Genomic DNA, 26957 nt, shown 5'->3' with positions numbered 1-26957 from the left:
TATTGGTAATTAATTCCCAGTGACAAAACTTTCAAGGTCGTTGGAAGTCAGTCAGTGGACCAAAGATAACACATTGAAAATCTGTGTAGTCAAAAGTATTTGAACATAAAAAACACCTCAGAACTAATTCTAACCAACTAAAACCAGCAATTATTTACTATTCCCATTTTCCTAATGAAATAAGAGAGAAACACTGTAAGAAGTGTGAAAATTATGTGAAAATGGGTTGTAGAAAGATGGGAGTGCATTAATGATGCTCAGTCACACACCACATCAGAACATAGCTTCTCCTGGTCTTAGCAATGTTTTAGGCACTGGCAAAGAGCATATAGCACATATTACTTCATACACATATGGAGAAGGATAATTTCAAGGTATTTAAAGAAGAAAAGCCCAAATATATGATGCCCAGAAAGTTCTTACTTTTCTAACATTGCAATGGGTTGAGCTGTTAGCAAAAATATCCACAATTACTGTATTAAACATGGGATCACTGGTGGATAATTAATCTGGGAACAGTGTGACAGCAGTTGACTGGAGCTCAGCACCTCCGGGTTTCTGTTCTGGCAGCTCTCCTCCCCCTCAAGCTGAAAATAGGGAGAGAAAGATGACATCTGAGTGGTGGTGATTCAGACAAGTGTTTACCATTTCATTCAAATGCATATGCACAAAATGAGTGTGACTTTCCACCTCCACTACAGTTGCTCTTCTTACTATGCAAGTTTGCTCATCAAGACAGATATTTCCAAAAGAAATTGCTTGTAAACTGTTATACTAGTCACAGAAATTAGGAAAAACATTTTTTATATCTTTCTCTTCTACCCTGTGGGAGGTGGAGATCTCAGCATCTTTCCTGGGAGACAGGGAAGAAGGGAGCTGGCCCAGGGCAGGTGTTGGTGCCTTGGGAACACAGGCCCACGCTTGGAGAGCAGTGTTAAATTTTGTCTGCAGGTTGCCCTGGAAAGGAGCTGTTTGAGCAGAGAATTTCTGGTTCACATCTGGTCTGTCCCTGGGTGATGGTCACACCTTGCTGTCAACCTGCAGGAGCAAGTAGAGCTGCAGGACTTGAGATAGCTGAAGGCAGTGACCTGGCTTCAGGCAACACAGAAAGCAAGGATATCCAAACAAGGATATTTTGCTTTTAAGGGAAAGAAGAAAAGCTAAGGAAAACAGAACCCGTGACTTTGGAGAACTGAGAGTGAAAAGGAGCAGGAAGGGGCTGGTGAAAACCTGAGAATGAGCTAACACCAGCCCAGTTGCAATGCAATGCAGAGACAGCTGCCAGCCTGGAGTGACTATCAGACTGAAGTTCTTGCTAACAAAATTTAAGCCTTCATGTTTGTATCAGTTTTGCATCTTGTTGTCATGGTGTTTGAAATCTAGTACTAATTGCCAGGATCTAGCCCATATTTAACAGTAGAGCCAACAAGAGTGTTAAGTCTTGGGCTCTTAACTACATCTCTACATTAGTCTCTTTACTGAGACATTGCCTTGATAACAAAGAAATTTAGATTAGGATACCAATAGCTGTTTACTTCTCTTAGTCATAGCAATGACTCATGGCCAATACAAATTTTTTCTATTAATTCCCTGTTGTACACAGTTTTCAGTTTACCTGTCACTGTGACATTGTGAGTGGTTCATAACATTTTCTATGGTATGACTCAGTAGAACAAAAGACAATAGGACAAAAATCTGTTTCTGCCATTTGTATCTTTTTTGTTTAGTTGCAGTTAAAATGACTTCTATTCCTTTGGTTTAAAGGAAGACCAGTGAAGATAATATATCCAGTTTGATTTAAAACCCTCTGTAGCAAAAGTGTATCCTATATTTAATAAGTTAAAACATACTTTGATGTTACTTGATGTCCTAGCTTTTGTCACTTAACCATCACTGTAGTTAACATATATTCTTAAATGAAAGACTATTGTGATAATCCTTTGGAATTCTGAAACAAATCTCCTTTATCCACATAATTTCCTCCTTTAAAAAGAAACACTGTTGGATTTTTTTCAAAGTAGTTCAGTATTATGGTGTACAGGTTCTCTTTGGCCTAGAAAAGCACTTGTGATAAGGAAAGACACAAACCATATATCATAAGCGTCTATAAAATTCAAACCACAAACTGGGTCTATCAGGATGAATGCCATCAGCTTAGAAATGGATTTTTTTTTAAACTTTGTAAATTTTTGATCTTTCATGGGACTGAAGATTAATTTAGACGGGAAGAGAAGTCAAATTTGTTACCAGATAAGAAGTCACTATCGGGATGGAGTAATGAGATAAAATATTAACAGATTTTTAATGGTGCGGACATGCAAAGTGCTCCATTGCACTCAGATGATCCAAATTCAGTTTATTCTCTGCAACTGCAAATCAATTATTTGCTTTCAGAAGAGCTCTTTTCCACTAGTAGTTTGTAATAGCATAAGACCATAAAATATTAAATGCTGGAGATAGATATCTAACATAAGAACTGAATGTTTGTTAACAAACATATTGTGGTTTATGTTCCCCTGTTTTTAAGTAAAAGAATAATTTGGGTGAAGTGATAGATGTCTTGCTGGAATATTGGAGATAACTATTGATCCCACTGAAAATGCACATAGGCCTTACCTTAATATATGGATGCCTCCGGGTAACAAACCCAGAAACACAAGTTCTGTTTTTCAGAAATGTTCATAGCAGGTCATCTGCTTATGGATTTGAGCATTGACAGTGTTCTAACTCCTATTCTGGACAATCAGTGGTCTTTCCACACAAAAAATTAGTCAGTGCTGTGTTACTCTGCTACTTTAAAAAAATAATATAACAAAATGACTGTTAATGTCCTGTTGTGAATTTCAAAAGGACATTATTTTAAATTTCAAAGTTATTGAAAAGAGACATTACTTAAAATTAAGTGTTTGAATTTTGATGTCCTACAGAAAACCCAGTAAGTAATGTGCTAATAAAATATTCATAATGAAAACCTTTATTAAACAAGAATTTAGGATGATTCTTGCTATAGTCTTTACTGTACAGAAAAGCTGAGACTGCAGAAAGCCAGACAGAGTTCTGGCTAGTGACAGTAATGTGTAGTAAGATATTTATAGGGAGAAATAAAAGAGCATCTTTTGTTATACTAACCAATACAATTCTGAAAAAAAATTAACAAAAAACCTCAGCTGTGAGCTTTTGGGGCTCTGATGCTCTCTCTGACATGGTTTGTACACTCTAGCAGAGTATAAGAGGCAGCACTGCAAAACCCAGTGTTCATGTTTGACAGCCACAAACCCACATGCTTTTTCAAGCAAGCTGTAACAACAGTTTACTAATCATCGTTATACTCAATCCCAAAAAAACTGGACCTGGAAATCATGCCTGCTGTAACTTAGGCAGGTTTTCCTTCCTTGGCTGTCACCCAGAAACTTAAATTTGGACAAACCTCTAAACTTGTGCTGGAAGACTCACGTAGGCAAAGCTGAGAGAAAGGAATTGGAAACTTTGGGTGTCCAGAGGGTCAATCCAGAGACAGAAGAGGGCTGTTTATTTTGAAATACCCAAAAGCTTTTCTGGGTCTTTTTTCCAAACTTTTTTGGTTGGTCTTATAACAGACACTGTTTCCCCAAGTAAATCTACCAATTCATATGAAGCCACTTGCCTGAATGCCATTCTGTCTGTCAGATACTCACCTGAATTTTCGTGGGTAATACACTACACTGATTTTGGGACGTGCACAAACTGATGTTGCTATTGAGATTGCCTTTCCTTGGAGCATCTGGTTCGCTTCTGGAAGGAGAATGTGAGTGTGTGTGATAATGGGCACAGGTTTGCCTGAGCCTTTCTGAGGAGGAGTTACCTGAGAGTTTCTGTGACCTGCTTGCGGCATAGTCCAAAGAGCTGAGCCTGGGTCTGTGTTTGTTTTGGAAAGGGAAGAGTTTCTCATCAGATGATGATGGCAGAAGTAGGGCCATCAGGGCGTGAGGGGCCAGGTTGGATGAGTTGAAAGGCGGCGCAAGACCCTGGTTCCTTGCCAGTACAGGTGCTGCTGTATTTGTTTGTTGTTAGTGACCCGTGATTTTCAACATGTTCATCCTAAGAGGGAGGTATGCTCTTTGCACTCCTAGACTGTGCAGTGCCTGGAGGAGTTTGGCTTAGGCTTGCAGAAAGGCTCATGACTACAAAGCTCAGACTAAATCACTCTACTTTATTTACAGCTTTTTTTTTGCACAGCTCTTGCTGTTGTCCTCTGCATGCTGGAAAGGCAGGTGGGCATGGAGGGATTCCTGAGGGATTGATTCAAAGGCTTGAATGGGGTGTGGGGGGCAAGCAGATTTTTTTCTCAAGAAAAGTCTTGATAACGTTGTTGTTTTGATTTCAGACACGGCTTTTACAGTTTATTTTTTTCTGTCCCCTGGCATTCTCCCTGCTTGGGTGTTATGTCAGGTCAGCTCCTCACACAGCTGGGACTTCCTTCCTCCTCAGAGCACCCTGAAGGCAGCACTGCCTCATCCTAGTGGGCAAAGTCCTTTTTTCCTCTCGGTTTTCCCCAAATTTTTGCAATTCCAGGGTCCCTGAGTACGAGGGGTTAGGCAAGAGCTCCATAACTTGGGCCTGGCTCTCAGAGGTCCAAAAATAATCTTAAGATGCGGCAGGGGAGGTTTAGGTTGAACATTCCGAAGAACTTGTTCACACAAAGGGTGATTAGATATGGGAACGGGTTGCCCAGGGAGGTGGTAGAGTCACCATCCCTGGAGGTGTTACAAGAAAAAACTGGACACTTGGTGCCATAGTCTAGTTGACACGATGGTATTGCCGTAGGTTGTACCCGATGATCCTAGGGGTCTTTCTCAACATAATCGACTCGGTGATTCTGTAAAGAAAGACCTCGACAGTGTAAACCACCGGGGAAAATTTTAGAAAGGCGACGTTAGCCCGCCGAGGCCCTGGGTAAGGCTGCCGAGAAGGGGAGGGCGGAGGGGCGGTGGGGCTGAGGGCGGCGGCCGCGCGCCCCCTCAGGCTGCCCGCGCGGCGCGTGTCTCCAGGCGGGGCGTGGAGCAACAGCCAATCGAAAGGCGCCGCCGACACCCGGGTGGGCGGGGTCGAAGCCCGCCGCACCAATCAGACGAGGTGGATGGGAGCGGGGCGGAGCCTGGGGCGGGCGCGGGGCGGGGCCCGGGGCGGGGCGGCGGTAAACACGGCTGCGGGGGGCGCGCGCCGCGCGGCCATGGCGGCGTCTCCTGTGGAGGTGCTCGGGCTGCCGGGCGAGGAGGTGAGCGAGGCCCCGCGCCTCCCGCTGCCCTCTTTGCGGAGGCTGGGCGGCGGCTTCTCCGCGAGACTGAACCCCCTTAGGGAGGGTGTTCCCTGCGGACCCGCTGCGGTGTGGCGCGGGGTGGGGGAGCGGGGTGAGGTGATGAGGGGGGTCGTGGCGGGACCGGCGCCCCAGTGCCGGCTCCTCTGTGCCCCGGCCCGCCGTAAGGTGGCGGCTGCCGTGCCGTCTAGCGCCGGCGTTCCTGTCTCCTCCCGTTGGAAGCTGTGGAGCCTCCTCTATGGACGGAGGGATCCGCGTGCGTTCCCAACTTCCTCGTGACGGAGTGAAGCGGGATTGCTTCTCTCCCCCCGCTCTCTCCCCGGTACCGAAGAATCGCGTCTTTGTTCCGGGCTTTGTCACTGGCGGTGTGACAGAAGCGGTGCGTGGATTAGAGCGGTACAAAAGGTAGTGCGGTGCCTGAGCGATGGGGCTCATCCCAGCCTTGCCATTAGCGGGAGTGTGAAATCCTGTCTGCGATTCAGTGTTTTTTGTAATAAACCCGTGGATGACTGAAAGTGACTCCTGCTATGGCCTCTGTCCTGAGGTCGTAGTTCCTGAGCACGTGGATCTTTGGAAGGTGGCTTAGACCTGGTGTACCTATTACTGGGTGTAAGTGGTAGACAGGTGGGGTGTCTTTTGCATTGTAACCGAGGCTTGTGCATGGGGCAGAATATTACGGAGTAGTTAACTTTATCAAGAAGAAGGAAAGTCAGGGTTTTTTTAAATTGCAGATAGAGGAAGACTAAAAGCAGTATCTCTCTGAAAGCTGTTTGGTGACCTGTGTGAAATGTCAGTAATGTTGTCTTTGGGCCAACAGGATATTTTACCAAGATTGTCCTTAACCAGCTCTTTTTTGTGTTCAGGCAGCGATGATCTCTGTGTCAGTGCATACTTGTTGCATCCATAATAGGAATTCAGTTTGTTAAAGCTCTAAAATACTATTCATTGTCTGTTAGCATGACTCTCTTTCTCAAGTTGTGCTTTACTTTTGGAGAAGTAACTAAAAAGCTCTTAAATGACTTTTTTCCTTCATCTTAGTATTTGAATCACATAGGATTTCTAATAGAAGATTAGCACTGCATACTGCAAGGGTTGCATAACACTTCCTATTGCAAGATCCTGTTTTCAGTTGCTAGTAGCTTTCTGAGGCTATGAAGTTGGACTAAAAGATTCCATGCCTTAGGCTCTCTATTTTAACTTTGTTGAGCTTTGTTCAGTTTAGCTGCTTTGTAGCCTCCATTGCTACAGGGAAAATATTTTGAAATCTGCTTAAAATTGAACAATTCCAATCTTCCCTCTATACTTTTGAGCATAAATATGTTCCTTTGGAACAGCTGGGGGAAGGAGGAGAAAGCATGTAAAAAATCTATTCAGTCCAACTTTTTCTGTAATTCAAAAGCTTGGCCAAACTTTTTGAAGTGACATATGTGAAAAATGCAGTTTGTTTATGCTTAGAGACTTTAATATTCAGTGAGTACGTACTGATTCGCATGTGAAGAACTTGCTCAGCTATCTTGATAGTTTTCATGTGAGACTCAGCGTGCACAAGTGACAAAACAAATGATCTTAGGGTTACAGGAAAACTGCTCTGCTAGCTGCTTTTGCCTAGGATACTAGAATGGAAAATAGAGTTCTCCTTCCTTGGCCTTTTACTGTCTTCACAGAGTTTAAGTCGGGAAGATTGTATATGCAGATGAAAAGCATGGTCAGAAACCCAGGTCGTATTGAAAGTGTCATCGAGGAGTTTTCTGTCATCCCCCCACGCTGTTTTGCAGTCTTGTCGTAGTTTGTCTGCACACTGCTGCTTCCCCAGGACTGCTCTGTGGCCTCTTGTGCAAGATGGATCTGCACAATCTCTTGTTGTAGCTTTTGGATATAATCATATGGTAAATATAATAGTTATAAATAAATTGTTAATAAGGAAGGCAGGTGAGGAGAAGTTGGTGTAATTGTTGAGGCAGCTAAATGCAGTATTAGAGTGTGGATTCTAGCACCACGGCTCAGGTTAGGCATTTATGACAGATTTCTTTGTTAATTGTGTATTAATCACTTGGACTTAATAAAGGATTGCTAATATGATGTTACTGACACAAAAAGAAGCTGGGATAAAAAATGTGTAATTGAGGTTATTGTGTATACAGTGGGTTCTTGTATATGCTGTATGTAGGTATCTGAGTTGGAGTGCCTGAATCTAGCAGATGCAGTTGTCCTTAATTTCTCTGGTTTCGTTTTCCTTCTGTAAAAGTATCCTGTCACCCACAGGACTTATGGCTTACTTGAGTATTGAAATAATGAGCACTAGTAAAGTCAATGGAGAAAAAACAATAGTTCTGTATTCAGAGCAGGGTCTTAGCGGTAGAAAAGTAGGTCTCAAATGGTATGGAAATAAGAAGAACATGTTGTATTTTGTCCTCCTAGTAACTTTTTTTGAAGGGGAAGGGAATGCCATAAAATGTTCTTCCCTCTTCCCAGCCGGTTAGACTCCTCTCAGAACGCTCTTTGCCACAGGCTCTTGGAGCCTTCAGTGGGGAGCATTCCCCACTGCAGACTTTGGCCTGAGCCATGGTGTGGGAGCCCTGCCTTCTCCATGATACATCTTCCTTTGGATGTAGGGGCAGGTGTTGGTTCAGACCCATAGGAGCAGACTGACGCAACTACTGTTGCCTTTGTTTGTCGTTCTTTCTTTCAAAGACTGAAGGAAGAATTGTTGATATCTTAGCTAATGCACTGTTATTTCTTTGGTTGCAGAAGGAATAACATTTTTTTCAGTGGTTTGCTGTGTTAAAAATACAATTGCTAGAGACTTGTCTGGTATCTGTTTCTGCTTTCTATTATAATACCTGCTTGCACTGTAGGGCTTTGGAATGGCATTTGATAAAATGACACTGCTTGTCTATATACATGTTTTTCATAGCCACTTAAAATGTCTGTGTGTCAGAGTTCTTACACTCCCAGCCTGAATTAAAGACTTCTTATTTCATTTAGCTGTTTTTATGTTGCCTAAATAACATTCTAAGTTAGATAGATTTTTAGGTCTTTTGTATCTATTATGTTTGGTTGGTTTCAGGGATGAAACTAGAAATAGGAAGTTCTCACAGGCAAAAATACACTTCCTACTTGGATGCATGTGCCATTTCACCTTTCTCAGTCACTTGAGAGCTGTCCTGTGTAGAACAAGTGTTCTTGTTTACTGCAGGTCGCCTAAGATTTCTCATAGGCATATGGTATTTCATTCTGAAAACCTTTAGATATATTGTTATATTCCTTTGGGACCTACTGCTGGAGTAGGTTGTTAAATGGTTATTTAGCTTGTAGTTGGTGAAACTGAATGTCTGGGATACGTGGTTTGTCCTCTCTACTTCTGCACACCTTACCCCACAACCCTTCTGATATTGATGTCTTTTGGAGTGATAGTGATGAGAAATGTTTCAGACATGACTTCAGAGACTGGCATGGGCTAATCTTCCTTTGGATTGCTTCTGACAAAACCAGTAATGTTGTTTGACTCCTTTGTGCCTGAACTTGAGGCAGCCCAGTGCTTCAGTTCCTGTTCAAAGCCAATGGTCTCCCCAGTGCCTCTGTATGAGATGTGTGCCCTGTCTTACTCTGTTCTTATACAGGCACTCAAACAGAAAATATAGATGTTCATGTCTCTGTGCTTCAGAAAGAATCTCAATTTTTTCTAGGCTGTGAAGGACTTTACCATTGCAAGGCATGTCCTAGAATCCCATGTATCTGGATTAGTTGAGACACTTGTAGAAATAGTGATGCTTATGGGCTTGTAGTCTTGAGAGGTTTCCTGATTTTGTTTGGTGTTACTTGGGTTTTTTGAACAGCAGTGTAATTTGTGTAGATCTGGTGGTTTCCAGAAGCTATTTTATGTACCTCTGTTTGTTTTGTGTTGTTTTTTTAAAGCCTTTCTTTTGCACTGAACTAATAAACACTGAGTGGGACTGTTAAGGATACTGGGTTGCACATAGTGAAAAATTGTTTGGTGGTTTGGTGGTTTTGGGTTTTTTTTAAATTCTGCTGACAAATTGGTAACTTCATCAGTGGACTTTTGTTGTCTTGAATCTTTTCCTTAATTTGTAGTCAAATGCAGCTGTTAAATACAATCTGTAGCATTTCTTGATGGATGAGACTTTTGTATTTTGTGTGCACAAAATGCTCACATGGTACAATTAAGCTCTTCTAGTGAGTTATTAAGACTGATATGTAACTGGCAGGAGGAAGTTAATGACTTTGATTATGTTTAAAAGATCAATTAATGTAGTTCTATAATAGGAATCTTTCTGAATCTAAAACTTTGCTTGCTTTGAAATAATTTCTTCAAAGAAAAATGGTTCAGCTCTGTTGGCCACTGTAGAGGGGACAGTGTTCTCTGGGTTGTGAAGCAGTGGTCAAATGGCAAAGTCTCCTTCCCATTTTCCATCTCCTGGTGAAATGAAGTGATGATGCTAAAAAAGACTTGCGATCATTTAGACGTCACCTAACATGTATGGCTGCCTCACTTGCAAGGTCTGATTATTGCAGGAAGTACTTTTCTCCACCTAAGGCTCCCCATTTTGTGGGAAATGCTTTCTTTCAAATGAGAACTTTATGCAGACATGGTATGACTCTTTAAAAAGCCTTAATATATAGTTCCTGATATTGCCAGAATCTTTAAAGTTGATGCTGCTGTACTGTTTTATTGTTGTAACAAGCCTTGGTGCTCTTTTCTTGGCTTTAGTGGTTGTTGATTCTTGACCTATCTAACTGGAACAAAAGAATAACAGGATGTTATTGCCTAGAGGAATTGTTTACTACCAAGTGTTCTCTGTTAGACTATTCAGTCATTTTTATATTGGCTTCCTCAAAAAAAGCTGTCTAGTGGTCCAGTAGATACTACCATTTTATGTTTTACATTAAATTAACCATCCTGGCTTTGGCTATGGTCATCAACATGTCACCATTTCCCAATCTGTGCCTTTTTTCTCACCCTTTCTTCCTGCTTATATTTTTCTTCTGTCTTCTGCTCTCTCTTGGACTTCTATCACTAAGGCAGGACTCATTCTCCCAGTTGTCTTTAGTGTTATTTTCCTACCATGTGAATTTGGAAAGGATAGGGGTGAGAATGAACAGTTTGTTAATACCTGTCCTTTGTAATTATTGACTGCAAACAACTGTAAGCCAGGCAAGACCATTCCATTCTCAAGGTTGTGAACAAGTTTTGAACTCCTTATAAGGTTGAAATTTCTTTCCAAGTGCTGTTTTCTTGTCCTGAATGAACAGTTCAAGAACATCTCATCTCTATATATGTTCGTTGAACACAGGTAGTTTCATAGTGACTATTGTGGAAATGAAACTGTCTTCTTCTGCAAGTGCCACTTTATTAGTTTGACACTAGCTTTGCTGCTATGAGAACACATTTTAAAACTCTTTTATGGCATACATAAAAAGGATTTCTGTTTTATGATCAGTTCTAAGAATCACAAGCTGGAAAGTATTGCCTTTAAAGCTTTAAGTTATTGATTGTCAACATACTAGCTCAGAAACCTTCTATTTCATTCCTTCTTGCACAGTATCTGTTAGTAAATAGATTAATTATTAGAGATTGTGAAAATGGTATGGTTTAGTAGTCCTAGCGATTTTGACTAGCATCTTGAACATGTGTTTTAGAATATACTAATATGATTAACAATAGAATAATGATAAAACCTGGAAGTTGATAATAAGATAACTATCTTGCTGACTCAGCTCTGAAAAGGATGTTTTGTCTGACTTAATCAGACCAAGAAGTTTTGGTTAGTTCAGTCTGTAATATGTTGTAGCCTTACTCCCCTACCCTATAGCTTTAAAATACTATATGACCCCTAAAAACAATTGAAGCTTGAATTTGTTGGGAGCAGACTAACTGATATAAACACTATGTGCAGCCACTCCCTGGCAGATCCAGTAGGTTTAACAATATTTCTTCTTTTTCCATGTGCTGTTTTTACCTGATTCATATTGGGTTGCTTACATTCTCAGAGGAAACAGCTTAACAGTTCAGTTGTAACGTTATTGTATTCTTTTTTTGTTTTGTTTTGCCTCCAGCCTCTGGAATGGCTGGCAGTCAGAAGTTGTCAAAAGAAGCTGAATGTCCTTGTTCCAGCTGTACAAACAGTCCCTGTACAAGTCTGTGCCCAGAGCTGCTGCCTTTGATGGGCTGTTGTGTGCATGTCTGTGTTACAGAGCAGCTGGGTCTGAGGGCACTAAACCTGTAAGACTCCCTGTGTGTGCAGAGCAGCAGAGAATGCTCAGTTTCTTCATCTGTACAGACAGAATAAATTCAGATTGACCCGTTCAAGTTAATGTCAGGACAGCAGAAGCATGGGTAGATGTTTATATCCAGGAAGAGACTCTTGAGATAAATTGGGCTGAGGGAGCAGTCTCTTAGATAAACTGCAGTGCTGCTAGGCATAGCTGGTGTGTTCCTGTTTACTGGCTAGGTGCCTGTCCCCTCCTCTGCCAGCAGAACCACTGGAAGCACGGCAGTGATGTAAAAAAGTAGCAAGGCAAGCTCAAGAGTGTCTATAGTCAATATGGAAGAGTAAAAGAGGTACAGGCTGCAGCCTGTGCAATTTTTGGACTACAAAAACACTCCTGTTGCAGCTGCCTGTGGATCTACTGGAGTTACTGATCCACAATTTCTTGTATGTGGCTATGAAGGAGGTGAATAAGGATCTCCTGATCAAGGTGAATGAAGAGGATGAGGTTCAAAATTGCCTTTCAAACCATAACATTTTGATTTTGAATCTATTCCCTGTGGGTGCCAGAATCAAGTATCTGTTGCTTTGTCTCCATGAAGAGCTTGCATGGCCTAATTTTTGACTGCATGAAATGAGCTTCAAGCGGTCTTGGAGCTCTTTGGCTGTCCACCGCTTTCTGTGATCAGTGTGTTTGTGGCAGCTTTTTCAAGCTATGGCAGCAGTTCCTCAGCAATTCTGCCTGTCATCAGTGAGTGGGGAGGAAAGGTCGTATGGTCATGGCACAGCCCGGTATCCTGTGGGCAGGCTCTGCCTCTTCAGGATGTGTGGGGTCACAGCATAATGGGTCCTTCCAGTGTCAGGCCCTTCTGACTGTGTTTGGATCGAGCAGTCTGAATTTCCCCTGATGTTCCTTGCAAACCGGTGTGACCAGAGAATGGGGAACCTCATCTGTTGTGATTGTGTATTGCCCTTGCATGTTAGCATGGGTTTTTTCCTAAAGTTTCTAATCTCTATAGCTTGGAAAAGGAAGGAGTGGACCCTTAAGTGTCACCTATTAATTCAAAAAAACCAAAAAGGGATGTGGTGGCTTTTGGCAGTGAGAGTGGTTTGTTGAAAAAGTGAAAGTGAAAAAGGAGATCTGTGGGGAAGATTGTTTTGAACAATTCAGGGATTTTTAAAAACTGTTTCTGTTAATCTAGAAAGGTATTTCTAGGGGCAGTTCATACGTTCATGGCAGTTTGGTTAGTTGTACTGCTGGGCTAACTAAAATGCTGTAGCTGTCCTAGTTTGGCACTGACCCCAAATAAATAATAACCTTTCTTTCAGCAAGGCATGTTTAAATCAACCTTCAGCATGCCAACGCTGGGTTTGTGGCTTCTAGTTTCCTGAGGCTATGTGCAATGCAATTTGTTTTTCTGTGAAATAGCTTTCATATCTCTATTATGATACAAGTAAACAAACCATGTGATTAAGCCAACTTTAAAATCTCAGGAGCTTGGATCCTGTTTTTGGGATCTCCCCTGTGTGGACTACATTGATGCACTATTAAGCCTGATTCTGGGATGCCTGTGCCCAAAAGCATCTAATTGTCTTTGCTTTTCTCATGCTTGAATAATGGTGCAAATCTCATGGTCTAAGCAGCTAAATGCAGATACAAGAAAACCTATTTGTCTTTTAGAGCTCTGTGTCCTACATCAGCATCTGCTCTCGGTCTTTTTCTGAGAAGGAAAAGGCGGGGTTGTTTGACGAGCTGATTTCTGTCAGTTGGGTCCCATGGGCTGTGACTGAGGACCATCCTCCTGTCGGGAGGGGGTTGAGGTGCTCTGGATGCAGTGGTGCTCAGGGAGAGGGGAAATGCACTCTTCAGTTTGAATCATTGCTGGAACTCGCTGATGTTGAATGTCACTGAAGGCAAGTAATTCACAGAAGATAAATTGGACATTGCTTTAGAATGTAAGACAGGTAGATATGTTAGGATATTTATGATATATAAAAACGTTAACAAATAGCTCTTCTTAATTTGATGCCAGTTTTTTACTTATGTTTTCTTAAATCTGCTCAGTTCTGTTGTTGTCATAAAACACATGATAATGTTATGTACCTTAAAAGTCTGATCATGACTAAGAATTTTGAAAGTTTGGGCCACTTTTGGGTCAGTGCTGGGAGGGGTTGTTTGTTGGTCTTCCTTTTCTGAACTCTTAGAGTTTCTAGTAGACAATTTTCTTTGAGGTGAAGGCTGAAGATAGACTTGTAACTTGGCAGGAATTGACTTGGACAATTGATTGTTTTGTCAGTGAGTGGACATTGTAGATGTTCATCTCAGTTCCCAGGTAATCACCTCTAACTGTAGAGGGTGGGAGAAACTTGCTTATGTTTTTATTATTATGTTTTTTATTTAGTGGTCTGTTCTCAGTTTTACATTTTTAGCCAGTAGTTCCTGCCTCAGGATTAGCATGCAGTTCTCTCCATTAGCTTTAAGAACCATTCCAGTTGGGATTGGATAGGGAGTTTAGCCCTGTAGAGACCACAAAGACCCATAGGAGGCCAATGACAAAGCATTCTTAGTGCTTCCTAAGAGTCTCCTTTAGAAAGTGCTTCCAATAGTATGTGGAATTCAGGAAGGAGACAGGGAGAGCATCTACTGCTTCACCCACTGCTCTCATATCTATTTAACTCCTTAATCACCACTGATTTAGATCAGTTTCCCTCACAAGTGTCTCTGGCCTACCATCTCCTACAAACAGCCCTTCATCTGGAAAACTTTTTGCTTTCTGGAGAAGCAATGCTCATTTGTCTTCCTTCTCTGATATGCTCACAGCTGTTGGGATTTTTTTTCCCTCTTCAGTTCAGTACCTTATCAGATGAGCCATGTAGGACTCTGCAGCTGTATTAGTTAACAGGAGAAGTGCAATTACTTACGTCACTCCTGTGAAGCTAATTTGTATAATGTGTAATTGAAATATTTTTTGCTTTCTTAGAAAACTCCTACCCTGCTGGCAGGTCACATCAGAAATCCCGGTATTTTGAGTGTGACTTCTCTGTGCTGCTAACTAAAAATAGATGCAAGAATTCTTTATTCTTGCATTTCTTTTCAGAGTTTTCTACTGCTTTATTTATCTATTTTGAAAAATTTGATACCCTTTTCATTCTGCCCAGGAAATAAGTATTGTCAGAGTCTATTTCCCTCCCTCTGATGAATGCCAAGATACCATTAGGTGAAAACTTGTGTGGTCCATGCACATTTGTCTGAGTGTTACTGATAGAGCTATTTCTGTTAGACAGAGCAACTGCATCGTTTAGTCTATAGTTTTCAGTGTGAATTCAAATTTATGCCCATAATTTCTTTTAGCTTTATTAATTGAAAATAGACCTGAAAAATATGTTACTTTGTTTTTAAGGAGAACACACGAATTGTCAGAGTGAAGGTTATAGCTGGAATTGGCCTGGCCAAGAAGGATATCTTAGGAGCCAGGTAAGAATATGTTGTTAATGCATTAAGGGACAGGTGCTTCTTTATTTTCTTTCTACAGGTTTTAGTTCTTGGTAAATTCTTCTGTGCCTCTTATGAAAAAAAAAAAAATCAGCACTCTTTCAACTGGTAACTTTAAAAAATTATTAGAGCCTATATAAACATGAAGACATCTGCTTTCTTGTCCAAGAGTCACTTGGACAGATCTTATGTATTGGCAAAACAAAGTATAGGAATGTTTTATTCTCGGTATGGTAAAATAGCTCTTGCCATGGAGGATAGATCCATGTCTGTATTTTACTTCAGGTAGGCTACAGCTAAAATAATTAGAGTTTAGTTATAGTCAAAATTCTCATCTGTGCTTGAAAGACTTGGAATGAACACAGTACTAAACACTGGTAGCTATAAGACTGTTTCAGCTCAAATTATGTGCAGAGGAACAGCGGCTTAACATTTAGCAAAGGAATGGTCAGACTTGTGAGTTGGTAGTTGAAATGCTTTTAGGATCTTGTAGAGTTGGCAAGTGTTGTGCTAAAGCCACTTTTGCTTCTAGCCTTTGTACAGAGGGTCTAGAAAAGTATTGATGGGTTTAGTACAAGTTCTGCTGTCAGCTGCTTTGGCATATGTGCAGGAATGTTGTTATTTTAACAGTACCAAAATTGCTGTGTGTGACATCAGTTTAGCAACAGAAAAATTTCTGTTGTGAAATTCATATTTTCCCTAAAGCCAGACAATCTCTCTTAAATTTTTTGTTCGTGTGCAATTTTTTTTACTCCAAGCAAAAATAGATCAGCTTTTCTCATTATAACTTAAATATGTGAAAACCGTATGCTCTTTTGCTCTATGGCAGACAGTCTTGGTCACCTTTTGTTACTACTCTGAGCAATTGAGTGCTTTGATTGTTCATGAAAAGTAGATATTCATATAATATATTGGGTTTCAATACCATAGAAAGGGAAAAGGCAGTAGGACATTTTAAGCAACAATATTAGGACATCTTCATTAACAGAAAAATTCAGGTTAAACTCAAACTCTGTCAAAATGATAGAACATATAGTAAAACTGTTGTATGTTCAAGGAAGTACCTCAAATTCCAGGTGTTCTAAAGTGTTAAGATACTGAATACTTCAATATTTTTCAGTCGCAACTGATTTTTTTTCATGCATGTCTTGTTGAAATATGAGAGAATTTATTAAATCTGTTCTCCTGAAATAACTGTGAAAGAGGACAGAGAAATCGTACTGATACATAGAATGGCATAGCTAATATGGTCATAATCACTACTAGTGTTTATATTAGCTTTATCTCTAAAACTGTGTAGGAAATGATTGTAATTACAAATGTCTATGTATTCGTAAAGTAATTGTAACCACTAGTTACATAACTGCTATTGATTTAAGCCTTTTAAAATTTGGCTGCTAATAACAGTGACCAAAAAGGGCATAGACCAGCATACTACTTGTTTGCTTGCTTTCCCCTCCCAGTGACCCGTATGTGAAAGTGACATTGTATGATCCAGTGAATGGAGTCCTTACCAGTATTCAGACAAAAACTATTAGAAAGGTCAGTCATCTTATCTGTGTGGGTGTGGTGGGGTTTGTTTGGGGTTTGTGGTATTGTGTTGAGGTTTTTTTAAATCAGACTCCAGAGGAAAAAGTAAAACTGTAGGAAATATGAGAATTCATATGTCTTTTGAGTGAATGGACATGTGGAAAGGAATGTTCCATGGTCTGCTCAGCTTCTCTGTTCAGAGCATTATTGTAGTATTTTCTCTTCAAAAATTTTATTGAAAGGTAGAGGAAAAGCTAAGGAATATAAGGTGAGTACTGATTCAAAATGATGTCATTAATGGAAGTAGTGGATTGTTGTGATTTTTCTGAGATCTTTAATGATACAAGAATCTTGCTGTACAACTTTTATCTTTTTTTATGTTAAAAACACAAACACAATTTGTTCTGTTTAAACATAAATTGCACCATCCACTTGAATCATGACATGACTTGTTTTTCTAGAGTACATGCAGGAAAAAGTCAGTACTGCTGACTTAGTTTAACTAAAAATGAAGAACTTTAGTTTAACTAAAAATGAAGAGAGGGAAAGCACTCTTCCAAATTGTTGTTCTCTGATAGTGGCTGTGATTTATGTTATGAGATCACTCATCCATTTTTCCTTCCAGGTTCATAATTGTTACTGTAAACTCTCTTTGTAGCTAAATTATTTCTAGTATTTTTAAAAATAATCACAGTTCAAAGATGAGTTCAGTTGAGTGAGTTATGCTGTGTTTGGTCCATCTGTGCCTGCTCTGTGTAGATTACGTTGCTTAGAGATTTGGCATTTGTTAAGAGTTGTTTGCATGTAAGTAATGCGGGTGTTGAACTGAGAAGAAGGCAGTGATTATTACTGAAGGGACATACCCTAAATTCAGTTTTCAAGTGTCTAATGCACCTTCTCTGCATCCATGGCACAGCCGAAATCTGAGAATACCTGCGTAAGTTGCCTCCATTCTGCACTGCATTAAATAGTACAAGACTCCTTTGATTTCTACCAGCAATATCAAGGTTAAAGTTTTTATAGTTTTTTCTTAAGTGGATTGTTACATGGAATAAAACAAGTAATACATCAAAAATGACATACACTAGTACAGAATTGTCAGTATAAGTAATGCTTTCTTCTTTCTTTTTTTTTTTTTTCCTTCCTCCACACATAGTCCTTAAACCCAAAATGGAATGAAGAACTCTTATTTAGAGTAAGTGATTTTGTTTATAGCCTTATTACCTGTTGGATATTATGCTGACACATTGGGAAAAACTACTCACTACTCTTCCTGCTTCAGAACTCTTCCTAATTCAGAAATAACTCTACAATTAATGTTCTAAAAGGCTGACAAACTGCTTGCCTTAGAAATATGTTCGTTGACCCTGGCACAAAAAAAAAAGTTACATTTTCAGTCTTGACGTTGCCTTCTTTTTTCTGTGAATGTTTAAAAGCATGTGCATGGATTTAGAAACAGTTTGGGAGAGTAACAGTTATGGCTTATTGGTTCTAATAGAAATGCATTGCATCATAGAATGGCAGCAAGGTATAGATTTGCTGTTTAATAGAGACCTTAGGTATTTCTTTCCTCCTGCATAAACATAGAGATTTTGCTGAAGACAAGTGCTGGAATTCAGTATATATGTTAATTATCACTGTACTTCTTTTTCATAGGTTAATCCTCAGAAACACAGACTCCTTTTTGAAGTATTTGATGAAAACCGTTTGGTAGGTCTTTTAATGTTAATTTTGCAGTGTATTAAAGACTTGAAGGAATGCAAGTCCATCAGGATTCAATGTGGTAAAAAATTCACACCAAACAACCTTAACTTCTATAGTAAAACCTAAAGCTAAAGGCAGACCTGATTGATTTATTTATCTGATACTACCACACTCCTGAAGCTCTGAAGCAGTTACATTATTACTCTAAACTTCTAATGTGCTTTAACTCATGAAAGCATCATTCTTTTATAGTGCTAGTCACATGATAGGGCCACGTTCTTTGGTGATACTGAAAGCTCTGCATTGGATGTTTATTTTTTCCTACAAACAAAGCAGTATTGATATGTGGTGTGAGAAGCTTCATCAGTGTGTGAGGAGTATCATGAAACAAAGCGTGTATGGATTTTCTTTGGAAAGCTCAAGAAATGAACGGTGGATTGTGATCTTGTAGATAGGTGTCACTCTGAATGGAAGGTCATTGGTGAGACAGGGCTAGCTTGTGCTTTTGTTATCTCAGTGAAATCAAAAGTCTTCCTCTGACCCAAGCTCTCATTTTGTGTGAAGATGTCTAATTACCTGTATTTCTGTTTGTATGTTTCATTGTGAGTAAGCTTGTAGCAGTACAATCATGACACTTGCATCCATTTCACTGACATTCCTTGTCACTGGAATATATACCTTTCCCTTCTGCAGGAGTTTGGAGCTAATAGGAGGGATTGAGCCCTCTTGCACTCCAAACAGAGTTTCATTCCAATTACAGGATCTCTTTGTGCTCTGTGCTTGAGTAGTGTGTTGGCCATGAAAAACATTTTTTCCTTAAGCTTTCTCCATATGTTCAGTAATCCATTGTATCTTTTATTGAGGTGCTTCCCTAAAGTTAGGAAGAGTGAAAATGTGTGTAAATATAAGTCCAAATGGTGTAGAATAAAGAGATTTAAGAAGGAAGAGGCTTGTTTCTTGGTTATGGGCATTATACAGTCCCCAAACCATTTACTACTTAACTGGTGGTATTACCTGTCCCGAGTATTTCAGATATGGTGTCTCTCTGATTTATTTAAGAGCAATGTTAGAGGGAATCACCAGCACTTGTAGCCTACACGGGAGGCTAAATGTTGTTTTCCAGGATGCTCAAATTTTCACCTGGACATAATATTATGGGCTGAGATCAAAGTATTCTGTCCATTGCATGTCTCTTTAGAGCATTGCTGCCACCACCTGGAAGCCATGAGGCATGATTAGAAAGTAGGATTCTTGATTTTTTGAGGGGAGAAAGCCAGTGTTTTTTTTCTTTGTGTTTTCCACCAAGAGAACTCCTTCACATTCTTTCTGTAATCTAGAGTATATAAGTTTTTTGATCTGTTTGCTTATTGGAGAGGAACCAATTAAACATTTTATTGGTATCAACAAGGAAATGTGCTTTGTTTCCCATGTATGATTATATTAGAGATCAAAGTATCATGACCTCATCAGTCACTCTATAGTTCTACAATAAAATCTGTATATTTTTCATTGTTTCCATCTCACTTGGTGAATGGAAAAGGCCATCTCCCTATTTCTCTTTAGCTTGCTCTCAGAAAGTGTTTTTATCCCACATATCTTGAGTTGTTTTAAGTAAGACAAATTGTTGCCTTAGCTATGATTGTTGTTTAGCATTGACAAACTCCCCCACTTCTATTAATTCATCCTCACATGTCAAAAATCATAGGTGCCTTGCTAAGTAGCTATGATCAAAAGGTGTTTCATCTTCTGTTATTTTAGTATTTTATTCTGTTATTTTCAGTGTTCTTTCATCTACCTATTGGATGACTGTTTAAAGTCTAAATGTGAGCAAGCTGATAAAACTGAAATATTCTTATATTTGTGAGACTGTCCTCCCAATGGTTCATTTCCTCTTTATAAAGCTTGATCCCAAATGCTTTTATTCCCTTTAACTTTTAGGGATAAATGGAAGCCAGAAATACCTGCTTGTTTTTAAGAAATGTTGTGTTCTTGAATACCAGCCTCAAAACCTTTCTTTGGGTTCTTGCTGCATTGGTTATATCACCAATAGTCAGAGTTTTGAAATCTTCCCATAATAGCTTTAAAACTTTTCAAAAATCACTTGTTTTGGATTTTGTAAAGGAGTGCTAAATCTAGTTTGTTCTTCTGACTTGCAAACCCTTAGTAGAATAAAGGGCTTGAGCAGTTTGTGGAGTCTATAATTATGGTTGTCTTTAAAAACACACTAGAAAAATAGGTCGAGAAGGACATTGAGATCACTTAGGAGATGAATCAGTGAAGGGATCACACCTTTTGCTATCTTTCTATCTTACACAATTTAGCCTACCTTGTCACAATTTAAGTATATTGCAAACGAAGTGCCTAAACCTGTTACTGATACCGAAGAAATCAATAACATTAAGCTTTGAATGGAACTATTGGTATTTTTAAAAAACACTAATTTTTAGTTTATTTTTATGCCAACTCTAATTCAGCAACATCGAATTTAACAATTTGAAAGCCATTTTACGTTGTCTAAGAAAGCTGTAGTTGGCTGGCAATATCTATACAAGTATAGCTAAGCAAGAGAGATGTTGAAAAATTTTGCTGGAGTCTTAAGCCTTGAGTTACCAAATCATGTCAGTTTATTGTTTTCCTAGGATTTTTTAGTAAAATTTAAAAAACGTTTCAGATCATCTACTGGGGGATGAAAGTAATGCTTTTACTAAAAGAAAGCAGGACCTCCAGTGGTTGCACTTCATGTCACACTAACATGTTACAAACTGTACCACTAATACATTTGTTCTTGGGGAAAGAAGAAGCCTTAAGAAATGCATTTTTTACTTTTCAGTCACGTATCTTATGGTCACTTACTGGTGTTTATTGGTTGGTGTTTGGTTTGTTTGGTTTTATGGGGTTTTTTTTACTGTATTGCTTGAAGTTCAAACGTAACTTTTTGAAACTGACCAAAAGAATCTTTTATGGTATTTTCCTTTCGTCTTCTCTCCCCATCCCAGTTCCCCGCCAACATATAACTTTAGAAGAAGTCCTGTTGGTTAAGCATAATGAAATAAATGAAGTGCTGTATTTGTTGGCTTTTTATGAATAAGCCAGTATTCATTTATTGCTGCATTCTAATAATGGAATTCAGGTAATGGAGGTTAAGTAAGCCCTGGAGTATAATTAGAAAACAAATTTGTTGCTTGCAAACAAGGTACTGTGAATTTGATTCTTGGCTCTTTTTTGGGAAGGAGGTATAAATGTTAATTTTACTGCCTTCTACCTTAAAATACAGTAAAGGTTAAATAAATAGGAAGCAGAAAAAACTCCTAGTAGCATGACCTATAAAAGTATAAATGGCCTAGTGTTCTCTTCTGTTTGTACTCTTTCAGCAGCACTAAGTAATTTCATGTTAGTGCAGTAGTATTCAGTACTGCATCATATATGGCTTATGTATTCAAAAGTACATTCACAGCCAAATGTTGGTGTTTTTCAAAACAAAACCCACAACAAAAAAAGTCCTACTTAATAGCAAGATTCAAGATGGTCTTTTATCAAAAGTCCCACTAGGTGCCAGCAAAGGACCTCTTCAGATTATATGAGCCAGTGAAACATTTTGTAGGAATTCTCAATCCCATTACTCTTGGAAGAATTGACAGTATATTAACTTCTTGACATGCTGATCATTTTATTTTAAAAAAATGAAAATTTAAAAAATACTAATTAGTTATGAATGTATGAAGCAGTTTGTATATAATTATACAGAATAGCTTTCTTCTGTGATTGTGTTTGGTAATGCTGTTTATCTCTGTGCATACTTAGTTCAGTGTTCTAAAGTTTTGTGTAGCTGGTCATATACCTGCAAATCACATTGAACTGTAATGAATGTCTCCTTACTCTGGGCTTCCAGCAAACAAAATGAGGTAGTTTAATTTGTAAGAATAATTTTGCTTCTTTCTACCTTTAACAGCTGTAGTTAGAAAAGGTCAAACTAGAAATAAAAATAAATGCCAAATTATTAACCAGAAAAACTTTTTTTGGCTCCTATTCAGTTGCACCTCATGTAAAATTATGAATTAATAAACAGGAGAGGGTTCTACTTTGTGCAAATCTTTAGAGAGTGTGATTACTTAGCAGCGTGTGGATTGCAAGATAATGTCAGATTTCTTTCAAGTTTTATTTAAATAGTGCAGAAAAACATTTTCTTAAGGGAGAGGAGGCTTATTTCACTAGTTTGTGGTTAATTCAGACCTCAGCAGTTTGCTAGCACGGTTACTATTTGGAAATTCAATCCTGGACTTGATACTCAATTATATGGGACTTCATTCCTACCAACTTCCTGTAATTCTAAACCTATGGGTAAAAATATTAGTAGTCATACGCTGCTGGGGAAAGTACGGACACATTGACTCAGCTCGTGCAGCCGCAGCAGGCATTGCTGTTTGAAACTTGGAAGTTCTGGAAGCCTATTATTGTATTCATTTATGCAAATTCCAGAAGGTATAATTGAAACAAGGTCAGTAGTGTTTGTCAGTGTGTCACAGCTGAGGTCCTTGGAGCACAAGTGCTTTTTAAATGAAGGCTTTCTGACTGCAAGCAATCAACGACGGTCCAGAAACTACAGTTCAAGGAATGGCTGACTTATTTCAAGAGGTACTTTTTTTTTAAATGCTAGTATCTTGTAGAAGTTAGGACAAAGACTGCAACTTTTATGGGCTTTTACTGTTGTGATGTACCAGCTCTGGGTTCTGTGCAGCTGCCTGTAGCCTTTCTGCTGAAGGATCTTTGTGGGTTTCATTTGCTAACATTCATGGAAATGAGAACAAATGGCACGACGGTTAAGATTGCATTTTGCTACCCCAAGAAGCAATACAGATCCATTATCAGAAACCTCTGAAGATGTTTTGGATAGTAATAATTGTATGTACTTCCAAAAATCGCAGAATTCTGCACCTAGTGTTACACAAGTGAAACTAACTCCTAGACAAGCTGCTTATGCACCTGTAGTGCAGCAAGTAATCAATCAAGAGAAAAGCACAACTATTTCTTCACTGCAAATAAAAAAGAGCAGTTCACTGCACATTTCCCTGCAGTCTAGGAAGCAGAGTGGATGTTCTGGGTTTGGTGATGCTGTGGCTGCTGGTGAAGACACTTCATTCATTGGTATTGGTAGCGAAGGCAGTTGTGGTGCTGGAACTGTGGCTGATCATCGATCTAATGATAGCCTTCTGAGCAATGCTGCTCTGGGCAGAGGCAGCCTCAGCAGCATTGCAGCAAGTGACAGTGGCTCGTTCAGCAGTGCTGGCAGTGACTATGGATCATGTGCAAGTACCACAAGTGATGGAGGTTCATATAGTAACAGTGTCATCAGTGACAGTGGCAGTGGCACTCTTTGGACAAATGACAGTACTTTCTGTAGTAGTGTTGCATATGGTGACTCTTCATCTAGAAGCACGGCAAACAAATGTAATCCCTCCAGGAGCAACTCATCTCAGGAAATGCTTTATAGAAGTAATACTACTTTTGACCAAGATGCTTTGTCAGTGAGGAAGAAAACTAAAATTCCATTGCGACGTTGTTCATCACTGGTTATTTTTCCTAGGAGTCCTTCCAGTACTCCTCCAGCTTCTCCAGTAAGCTCAGGTCAACTACCACATAGAGGCACCTATCAAACATCTCATAAATTAATTGTTTCTCCTAGTGAGCTGGCACAAAAAGAAGATCAAACCATTTCCAAGGGATTCCTTTCAACAGCAGTCAATGGACTTAGACTGTCTAAAACAGTTTGCTCTTCTAGCGAAGTCAGAGACATCCGACCACTTTATTTGAATGCATCATTACAGGACAAAAGTCAAATTTTGAATGGTCCTCAGCAGGCAACTTGTGAAGAAGTACCTGATGGCTTCTCATGTGTTTCAGTTCATCTTACACAAAGATCATTTGCATCAAGCAGTGAAATGGTTAATGGCTCTTGCAGTCCAGAGTTAAATCTGAACTCTGGTGCAAAATACCCTCATTTAAAACTGGAACGTAGCGCATCTGCATGTCTGCCCTCAAAAACAGATTCAGAATATCAGATTAATATAAATGAGCTAGGAAGACCAAATGCACAGATGAGCAAAACTCACCATATTTTACAAAGAAGTGTTTCCTTGGAAGGATCACGTCAAAAAGTTTCTTGCTGCTTATCCAGCCTTAAATACAAGTGTCATAGTGCAAGGACGTCTCAGTTGCACATACAGTTCAAAGCCGGGAATGAAGGAAAAACAACTGGTGTTAGGAAAAGAAATGGAACCTCTAAAAGGGAAATGTCTGGCACTTTGTGGAGGCCCCATAAGGTGAGTGTTGTGGTTTATAGAAAAATGCGATGGTATTTTACAGTTGAAATTTAGCTGGAAAATAGTAAAAGTTTGCAACCAAGACTTCAACGCAGTGATTTCAAAGTTTCCTAATGGTGTCAAATTGTCACCATTAGGAAGTTAATTCTTTAATTATCTGTAACATTTGGGTTTTAGATTAGTTTCTTAGAATATGGTACATACAGTAGCATAGGTGAATAGATGTTACAGTGAAATACCTGTACTTAATATATTTTAAACAATAGTTTGCTGTTTACACAAACTCAGAGGGATTTTCTTGTCTAGTTATCTAGACATGGGAGTCATTTAAACTTTAGATTAAATTTTGTAGTTATAAACACTTAACTTTTCAGTAAATTAATAGTAATTACTGAAGTTGTTTGCATATAAAGTGGGTAGAAATGAGTGGTCTTTTAGTTTTATTTCAGATAGGCTTTATTTTACAGAACACTTTGCTGCATGTAGAATTAAAGATAAGTAGTATTTGAGCAGAGAAGCTGTGAATATCATTTGTTTCTGTATACACCCTGAACCACAGGAATTTTCAGAGTTTCCTCTCACTCTTTTTTTTCCTCCTTCCAACTACTATTTCAGCCGGAGCGGTACAGAGTAACTTAATACCTCTCCCAACAACACTGCTGTTCAAATTATAGTACTTGGGTCTAGAAGGCTTATATTAAATATATATTTTTTTGTAATGAGATTCATGTCCAGCTAAACTGCAGAAGTGTCTACCCTTACTAACTCTTAAGGCAGTTAGTAAAGCATAGGTCACATGAAAGGTGGATTTTAAGACTTGTTTAAATAACATTGTGAGGACTTAAATTATCTGAATATTTTTAGTTATGAATGCTGATAAAAGTGCAACAATTGAAGGTTACTAAAATTGTTTTTAAGAGCTCATTCTCATTGATTTGGCGCTACTACCATGTAACTAACATGCTTGTTTAAGCAAAGGGCGTTTTGCCAAAGATCTTATAATTATGACAGTCCCTTTTTAAACTAGTAAGACAGTTACCTTGGAGGTGTTAGCCTGGAATTTTCAGTCTTTTGTTGCCCTTAGAGTAGTGCCTGATGATTCTACACTTTCTGACTTCTTTAGAGCTGTTTAGATAGAGTGTGAAGAAAAATGCTCTTTCCTTCTTGGGAAACTGTGATTTATGCTTAAACTTCTTTATAAAACTCAGAGTGGATCACAGGTAATCACTATATATATATACATGTATATGTTGTTGTGATTCTTCTTCCCAAAATCACACTGTAAAGTGAGGGGTAAGATCCACAATAAGCACAAACAGATTAGAGCCAGACTACTTAAAATGTGTCAGTTATTTTGAAAGTATATTGTGAAAAAAATGTTGAGTCATGCACTTCAAGTACATTTCTCATCAACTTACACTGTTGGCCTTTGTGTTTAATGGCAGCTGATATTCTATATTTTAATCCAAATTTGGGATTAGACTGTTAGATAACATTTCCAGAAAACCTCCTAGGACACTGGACTGGCAATAGTTTGTTTCAGTTCCCAGGAGCAGTGTTTACAATGGATTGACACAAACACCAGGTACAGGAACCTTTCAGTCCTCAAATGGCTCATTTCAGTTTTAATGTAGAACCAGTTAATACTCTATAAAACATGTTATCAAAAAATGTAAAAGCTTCCGCCACCAAACCAAGTAAACCCATAGTTGACTTCACAGCAGTTCAGCAATTCACTGGAATAAAATAGATAAATACCATTGTATTTGTTATTAGTCTTTGTGACCAATATCACAGATTCTATGGCAATCATTTAATTACATAGTCCTGTTAATTATTGTGGTATATTGTGACTCATTTAAAAATAAACAACTCCCAAAATATTTCTCTTGACTCCAGTTAGTCTGGCCTAGTATATCGATATGCTGAGTCTGGGTTCAAATTTAACAAGTTGATACTGGAGTAGCATTTAGTAATGTCAGCTATCTGTACAGAGCAGCCATGAAATCAAATCAGTGCTGTGGTCAGAGACTCCAGAGGCTGAAGCAGCAAAAGGTCTATGCATTCTTTTCTTCTGTGCCTTGCTACCAGCCTTCAGCCGCCTCGGATCACATTTCCTGCTTTCCATAATCAACAGCTTGTTAAAGGCTGGCTTTTAAAAAAAAAAAAAAAAAAAAATCAACACCATTTCTATGACAACTGGCCTTGGATCATTTTTAATTAAGTTACAAAATGGGGAGTGGTGGTGGCCGGTGTACCACTGCTGGTCTTTACTGGAAACTTATCAGATAAGTTCTGTAGTAGATATTGGTATTTCATTTATGTGAAGCAGGAGGAAGAGATGGTCCATGGTTACAGCATTGAAGTTTGTCCTTGACTATGTATTTCTGCTT

At 39.0% G+C, this 26957-nt stretch overlaps 1 protein-coding gene across 8 annotated transcripts in view; it reads left to right on the top strand.

Moving 5' to 3' along the window:
- The first annotated feature begins 5181 nt into the window (after positions 1-5181).
- The window catches only part of NEDD4 (NEDD4 E3 ubiquitin protein ligase), a 51277-nt gene continuing 29501 nt past the window's right edge, over positions 5182-26957 (top strand). For 2 of the 8 annotated variants that reach the window (XM_019280956.2, XM_010390866.3), the window contains exons 1-5: positions 5523-5672; positions 14922-14995; positions 16477-16555; positions 17700-17738; positions 18200-18253. In XM_019280956.2, the coding sequence (XP_019136501.2) occupies positions 5532-5672; positions 14922-14995; positions 16477-16555; positions 17700-17738; positions 18200-18253 (387 nt within the window). In that variant the 5' untranslated portion in view covers positions 5523-5531. The other 6 variants (XM_039557565.1, XM_010390871.3, XM_039557566.1 and 3 more) reach the window with 6 other exon arrangements.

Source organism: Corvus cornix, chromosome 10 (assembly GCF_000738735.6).
Source record: "Corvus cornix cornix isolate S_Up_H32 chromosome 10, ASM73873v5, whole genome shotgun sequence".
In the NCBI taxonomy this organism is placed as follows: Eukaryota; Metazoa; Chordata; class Aves; order Passeriformes; family Corvidae; genus Corvus; species Corvus cornix.
The sequence above is the reverse complement of the archived record's forward strand: the minus strand, read 5'-3'. Positions and strand labels throughout refer to the sequence as shown.